General features: G+C 43.3%; 1 protein-coding gene across 1 annotated transcript in view; it reads right to left on the reverse strand.

Annotated features, from left to right (window-relative positions):
- The window catches only part of PCSK5 (proprotein convertase subtilisin/kexin type 5), a gene marked incomplete at its 5' end in the record, with an annotated part of 194,028 nt that extends 186,243 nt beyond the window's left edge, over positions 1-7,785 (reverse strand). The window contains one exon of the mRNA XM_080362313.1: positions 7,588-7,785. Within this exon, the coding sequence (XP_080218439.1) occupies positions 7,588-7,785 (198 nt within the window). The remainder of the gene's footprint in view (positions 1-7,587) is intronic.
- Between the last annotated feature and the right edge of the window lie 218 nt (positions 7,786-8,003).

Below are 8,003 nucleotides of genomic sequence, written 5' to 3' on the forward strand. Positions count from 1 at the left end.
CAGAGGTCATGTCATATCAAATGTGACCAGTGCCATACCAGAGGTATAACGCACTGCTGATTTACCTCAACATTTGTGACAGATTTCTTCTGCTTCTTCGATTTTAATCTAGTCTGGTCCACTTCTTTATGCATTTTGTTTGAAAGGAGCATTTCTCACAAACATTGCCATTTGTAAGCTGGGCTTGCAACTAATTGTCATTCTTAAAACTATAATTTAGTGTGTGTTTGCCTAAGGGCTTTAAATAAAAATTCATCACACAATTTGCATTTTGACTGCTATGCTGTTAAACAAGATTCTCATCTTATTTGGTAACAACAGATGAAGACTATTAGATTGACTCTATAATCAGAACTCGTTTGGAACAACTTCTTCATCTAATTCCTAACAAAATCTCACATTTAGTAGTAGTAAGCTCTGTTCTCTCTCCTTCTCCCTCTCATTTTTAACTGCAGAGACAAGAGGACTACTACTAAGTATGAAGTAATTACCCATGGCATACCCTTTGTATTCTCCAATATGTGTTGGTTTTCTGGTTTTCTGCCATGTGAGCATTTGCAATAATGTTGTTTCAGTGCTTGCATTTTGCAAAGATATTTCTATCTGGTGGTTATTCTCTACCAGTCTCTAAGTGTATTTTTTTCTGTCATAAATAAGAGAAAATCCAATTTTCCTTGGTGTATCTGTCTAATCCCACTACATCGGCATGAGCATATAGCTTAGAGTAAACCTAGTTTTGATCCTTTTAATACTATAGTCCTGGTACTTGCATCTTTAATACTCAGGACTTCATTAAACAGAGTACACTCTGTATCAATGCTGTGACCACAAAGGCTCTTAAGGGGCATTTCTCTTGTATTAATGGTCAATATTATTATTCTGGGTTGATGAACTTCTTTACAAACAGAAGCCTACCATCCTGCTTTTTTGAGTCATTCATGTAAGGGTGGTGGAGATTATGGCAGTAAACTCCTTCCTTTGCTGAAGACAATCACATTACTTAAGGCTCTTTATCTTAAAACAAGCTCCCGTTTAAGTGGATTTTTTTTCTATTCTTCAAATTTCAGCTATTTGGTTTGCAGAACTTCCTTCTGCCTCCCATCAGGAATAGATTTGGAAAATGGAAAACAGCCATTCCTCCCATTCTTTCTGATCAATTGATCTTGTTACACAACATCTTCTCTGTGCCATCACTGGGACTTCAGATTTGAAATGAACTAATGTTTATTAACATTTTGTGTGATTTGCTGTCTTTAAATTTATGAAGTCCCAATTAAAAAAAAAAGTCCTTGTGGCAAGCCACATCAGCATTTACATTATCTATAAAGTACACCTATAAAAAATACATCTGTGTATCTATTCATTAGTCCTGGGCCACACCTCAATCTTAGAACATTTAGGTGTTTTTGGCAAATAGTGTGTACTCCTTGCAGGAAGAAAATTGGACAGAAAAGGTAGTCTGCCACTTGCCAATGGTGAGAAGTAGGCCAATAGACCCTGGAAGAGATGAAAAAAAAAAAAAAATACTGGAAGAATACAATTAGGAGAGGAAAGATGTTATCTGGAAAAGGGCTGATGCATTCTCAGCCCCCACCTAGAAATAAGAAAGAAAAAGAAATAGATAGATCTAAAAGTTACTCCTATACTAATTAATGCAGCATTTATTTCCTTTGTTGGAGCCACTGATTAGATACCTATACTTCTTCCATTCTTTCATCCCCTCTGGCTTATCAGCTGCTTGTTTCTCATGTTCTCCTGCATCTTCAAGGAAAGTTCCTGGCCCGAATAAGGAACTCCTAGCACCTGATGACAGCAACCTGAAACTGATGAGGTACCACTTTTATAAGAGCACAAACCTAGAAAGCCTTCCTTATTTTAAGGCATACACGTTTCAAATTAAAATTAACTCATGCCCAGAGTCAGTTATTGGAGCTCCTCCTCTTTCATCTATATAAACAGAGAAGTGAGGGGAAAAGGATTAAGTCAATAACCAAATAGCACAAACGCCTTCAGCATCAGAGCCTGGAGCAGCATGCCCAGCTTCTCAGATCCTCCACAAGTCATCCCTTTATAAACTGTCCAGTCTAGTTCTCCAGTCTATCGAGAATATTTAGCACCAAACCACAAATTTATATCCAGTGAAAAGGTGTGTTTACAAGAAATGACAAAATTAATGGGAATCAAGATGACATATCAGTACACCTTAATTTTCACAGGTATACCAAAAGAAAGCTTTGTTCTTTCACTGTACGGAAAGGAATCTCCATACTATCAACACAGTCATAATATTTATAGCAATTGTACAAAATGCCAAACAGACTATATGTTTAACCCTCCGCAGCTGCCAACAGTGAAAGAAACTTTCCCCAAAGTTAGTGACAGATACTTTGATCTAAGAGAAAGGCCTGCTTAGCATAGCCACTGTAAGATAGAAGGGAAAAATATGTCAGCAGGGAGCTTCTGGGTGATGTAGTATACCTCAAATTGCTCCATCCAGTGTGTAACGTAGAACAACTCCTTGGCTGTTTTGCAGTATACTACTTCATCACAGTCCTAGAGGGTCTGCTAGTCCAGACCACATCCTTAAGAGACCCATGCAAAAAGAATGGAGGCAATTTAACCACATGAGACAAGGATTTACTCACTAGAGAAACTACTAATTGCACTTCAAGGTTAGGCAAGAAATGCCTGCAACACATGAGAAAAGGAAAAGAAAAAAGTAAACTCTATGCATTTAAGTCCTGATATTACATGTTTATGCTATTTTAAAGCCCAATGGAACAGAGGAGACCTTGGGCCAATTTTTTTTAAAGTGATGCTTAACTGTATTTGCTCCATCATCTTCACTGCATCTGTGGTTACGTTACAGAAATGACATTACCAATAGCCAAGTACTCAAGCCCAAAGTTATTGACAAACCTTTAACAGGTCTTAACTGAACTCCTGTTAATTTGAATGTCAACTCAAGCGGGCCCTACTGCCCAAAGCAAAAGCTTCAAACTGGTGGCACTATCTGTGGTAATCAAAATCACTGACTTTTGAAAGAATATCCTGCCCACTTACGTCAGTCAGTAAAGGATCTATTGCCTCTGTTTTTGTGATACAAAATCTTTGTTCAGTCCAATGGGGAAAAGACTTTTCCAACATAAACTGAATAACAGTTAATACAATGATAGGTCTAAGTTGCTACTCTGTGCTACTCCAAGCCATAGATAAAGAAAATCAATGACAGTCTCAGCAGATTCACTGTAAGAATTCGAGTATCTTTGAAGAACAAACTTCTGTGTCTACTGCCAACTTCACATTGGTAATGGTGAGGAAAAACAGCATAACTGAGCAGTACGCTGGATCAATGTGTAGGAAACAAGAATCAGAACATGGAGCCTGGAAAAACACAGAGCAAAAGAGGATTCTCTCTCTGTCATGCTGTGTCCCCTAAAAAATAATGGAAAACTCCTCTTTTCAGTAAGCAGAGAAGCTAAAGGTTCAAGTTTCTTTAGCAAGAACTGGAGACCACAGAAGCTTGAGAGCAAGAGTTTACCACAAGCTGTAAGTCACAGTTCTCAACTTCAGGTAGGCTTTGTAGCTTTCCCGTTGTCACCGTGGCAATGAAAATTGACTTAAGGTGTGATTTCAATACTCAACTGGATATTCTCCAAATCACAAGAGCATAAAAAAGGGGGGGGGGGGGGGGGGGGGGGCGGGGGATCAGGAAGCCAAATTCTCCATTACCGGGAATGCACCAAATAAAGAAACTGGGAGAAGGGACGTTGTCTGCTGTTTGTGAGTCACAGCCTTCCTAGGTGTATCATCTTGTCTCCACTGATCAAATTAATGTACATTTCAATGTCATTTTTGTCAAACATAACCCAAATATTACCTACTCTCCACTGGTTTACCCCTAATGTACACTAATCTTTCCCGCTTCCACAGCACCTTGCATCTCCACTCATGCAAAATTAACAGGGTGGCTGGTAAGAACAACATCCGCAGAACCCCTCTGTTTTCCACTATTCCCTTCAGCTCTAATCATGCAATTAACTGCTGTCAGAATACTCCTGATTTGCAACTTTGCAACTGCACCTATTTGACTTTCTGTTTTTATACACAGTGTCACTACCTCGTATCTTGAATATTTTAATTCCATTATTTTTCTGGGTCATTTGTACTGAGTTGGTTCTTTTGGCCAGCTGCAGTATGAATTTGATTTAGCTTTTTACACTTTCTTCTTAAAGATGAGCTCACAAGTTTAATTTAACAAAAAATAATATGCTTAATGTATTACATTAGGTTTTTTAAATCTACTTCAGATGATTTTTGGATGTGTATTTTTATGAGATCTGTAATTAACTTCTTCACGCAGAAGTAAACAGCTTAGCTCTTATGAGACTTTCAGATTTAATTATAATATTTCAGCTTACCTAGAACAGATACTATCTGCAAAACCAAAGTTTAATTGCCTGGCCATAGCTGCAACAATATACAGACATTAAACATGTGAAGTCCTGCCTCTAACACAGAAGTCCGTTACTGATTCTCTCTTTCAATGTTTTCACACTGTATTCAGCTAAGAGAAAGTCTTTCAACATCTCACACCAAATACAGATTTTTAAATAGTTTGAAATTGTCTCCCGGTAATAAACAGTGGATCTTTGCCCCATTATCATATTTATTGCACTTCCTTTTATGTGTTAAATATCTGCTTTCCCAAACCTATGCAAAAATTCTGTTACAGTCAAATCTAACTCATCAGTCCAGACCATTGCTGACTCCTTTCTTGAAAAGTTAATACCTGCTTACTTTTAGCCATCTTTATCGAAGGATACAATCCATGTAGAGTGATAAATAAGCTTCACAGAAAACTATGCACTTTTTTTTTGTATTTTTAATAAACATAGTTATAGAATTATTTTACATAGGCTTTGAACTATATATTTACATGTTAAACTATGTATAGTCAGACCACAGCTGTTTGAATTATTTTATGAACTCTTGATTCTCAAATTATGAACTCTATCTAGCGATCACATCAGCCTGATAAATAAGCAGTAGCTAGGAATAAAAGAACAGCCATTAGACTGATCACCAACATACTAACAGATGTGCCATCAGAGAAGAACCATTTGGAGATGATTTTGCAAGAAATTAGCAGAAACTTAACAGTGGTCATTGTAAAAAGAGGGCCATGAAAAGAAAGTCTGTGTAAGACTGTGCAAATGCACAACACTCCTTAGGGCATGTAACTGTAAGAGCTCTACGTTGGCACAATGACATCTAGCACACAGTAACTCCAATCCAAAATACATATAAGAAGCTCTGTCTTACATACACCCATCACCTGCTTCTCATTCTTAAATTCTGCTTGCAGGGGTAAAACAGGAATCACCCATCACTCTAATTCATACTGTTACTGAAGTTTACTTCCTCATGTATCCACTATGTAACATTCTTCTTTTCCATCTGCACAACTAAGTAACAGTGTTGACTCCCTTCACTACATGCTCTCTTTTCATTTGCATACCCAGTAATTTTCCAGTTGTTCATTATTTATAGTCTCTATTTTCTGTCATTCCCATCTGTATACCTGATCAGTAATTTATCTATTATTAATATCTCATAGGTGTATACATGGCACTTTCACTGACATATAAGTAGCAGAAATTTACTACATTGTTTCCTTGCTTCAACATGAAGTTTGGATATGCAAGGTCTAAAAAGTAGGTTTTGAGTTAGCCGGCTGGCCTGATGAAAGACAAAAAGGAGTAAGTGCACCCTCCAACTGACTGTTGATTATTTCAGCACTATAAAGGCCCAAATAGGAATACAGAGAAATCCTTTGAGCAAAAGACATATGCAAGACAAAATTGAAAGACTTCAATGCAAAAATCCTTGCACTTGGATTCATAAATGGCAGTTTCAAGGCAGAAGTTCAATTTTGACATGAGAGCCTGCTACCAAATTTTTGTGCTTCCAAGTGGGAATAGCATTGCCTACCTGAGCAAGTGCTCCAAGAGGGATGTTGGTACTCAGTTTTTCTAAGTAACTGCATCTTTATACATCATGTTTTGTGCTACCACAGTGCCATTTTCCAGCTTTTCTTATGTAAATTATTTATCTTAACAGACTGCACAGCTGTCTTATTCAGGCTGGCAATCACTGGGAACAGCTGAGATGCACACGTCAAACTTTTGAGTCAATGATGCAGCACATGGGAACTCATTCTACAACACAAATAAAAATTGGGTCTCACTTTGATCCAGTGGATGTAGAAGGCCTGTTGTGTAAATGCAGCTGCACTTTTGTGAATCTCATATATAAGGATAAAGCCTTCTGTACCTATAAACGCTCATTTTTAAACTTTCCATTCATGTAGTATGAAATACTATCTAGAAAGACTGTGCTTGGATGTTTGCACCCAAGCATGAAATGTAATTGTTTATTTTTTAGGCACTCAACTTGCAAAACTCTACATAGGCAACTCATATTTTGAGGATAATTGCCTGGAAAGGCTAGGATATTGGGCACAAATCCTGTCAGAACAAGTGATCCTAAGACACTTTAAACAGCAGCTGTGCCTAGATGTAGCAGTGGGGGATTTTTCAGCATGATCCATCGAGAACCAGGTGTTTCTTCACTTGCAGTTCCTGGACCTGGCTGGATCCAATAATTTTCTCAAGGGGTCATCTCTGGATCTAGCTCGTCCAGGTGTTTTCTAGCAAAACATCTGCGGGCTCCGCTGAGCCCAGATGCTGCCCGACTAGCCGGGTGCAGGCCAGGAAAGCTCTGCCTACAGCGCCGGCATCCGAGAGAGGACTTCTTTGCCCTCATTTCACAACAACCCCGGCGGAAAGCGAGCGGGCTGCGGGCCGGCAGCGCGGGCCGCGGCGGCGGCCGGGCCGGCTCCCACCTGGGGCCAGTCCCGCGGCCGCCCCAACCCCCCCGGACGCGCTCCCCTTCCCCGCGGGACCCCGGCGGCCGCCGCACGCCGGGCAGCCGCCCCGGAGCGGCGGGGCCACTTCTGTCACCCGCTCCTTCCGCACACCCCGCCAGAAGGGGGGTCGGGACGCCCCCCGCGGCGGGCCGGCGGTCGCAGCTGCCACGTCCTGGCTGCCGGGGAGACGAGCGCTCGCTGCAGGACGAGCTCCTCTTGTACTGGTGTTTTTTTCCTTTGCAAGCGGGGCAGGGGGTGCCCGGCGCGGAACGCAATGCTCGGCTGCCGCGGAGGCAGCGCGGCGGCGGGCAGAGCCCCGGCTGGGCCCCCCGCGTCCCCGCCCCCGGCCCCGGCCCCGGCCCGCGGGCGGCTCTGCGGAGTGCGCCCTGCTCCGCACCTGGCTGCGGAGGGGGCGCTGCGCCCGCGGCCCCGACCCCTCCGCGTATCTATCCCCCGCGCATCACCTCCGCCGGACCGCGGCGGGGGCCAGAGCGACGGCGGGTGGTTGGCGGGCCGCCCCGCCGTGCGGCGGCCGCGGAGCTGCCTGTCCCTTGCCCCTGCCCCCGCGTCGCAGTGCCGCGGCAGCCGACCCTGCCTTGCCCGCCTGCCGGCCGCGTCGCCGGCGCCCGCTCGGAAGTAGTTGCGAGGAGGGTTACCTGTCCTATATTGACGTATCCGTACTTGCTCGCTATCCTGTTGGCCTCCTGGAGCCCCCCGGTTATCCGCACAGCCCAGTGGTTGGTGTACAGGCGCGTCCTGCAGGCGGGCAGCAGGAACCCCAGAACCAGGGTGAGCCGGCAGAGAAGGTCCCCGCCGCCTCCGCCTCCCCAGCAGCAGCGGCGCTTCCAGCCCATCTTCTCCTCCTCCGCACACAACCCCCACAAAACTTCTCCTTTCTTCTTCCGAGGCTCTTCTCCTCACCTCCGGGCGGCACCGGCGGCGCGTCCTTCGAAGTTACCCCGAGGAGGAAACTAGGAAGAGCTTGGAGTAGTGCATTGAACCGCCCGGGGGTAAAGAGATGAGGGATCGGGAATAATGGTTATGATCGGTGATTACTGCTGTTCCCTCCTCC

The sequence above is a fragment of the Nesoenas mayeri genome, assembly GCF_963082525.1.
Source record: "Nesoenas mayeri genome assembly, chromosome: Z".
NCBI classification, from domain to species: domain Eukaryota; kingdom Metazoa; phylum Chordata; class Aves; order Columbiformes; family Columbidae; genus Nesoenas; species Nesoenas mayeri.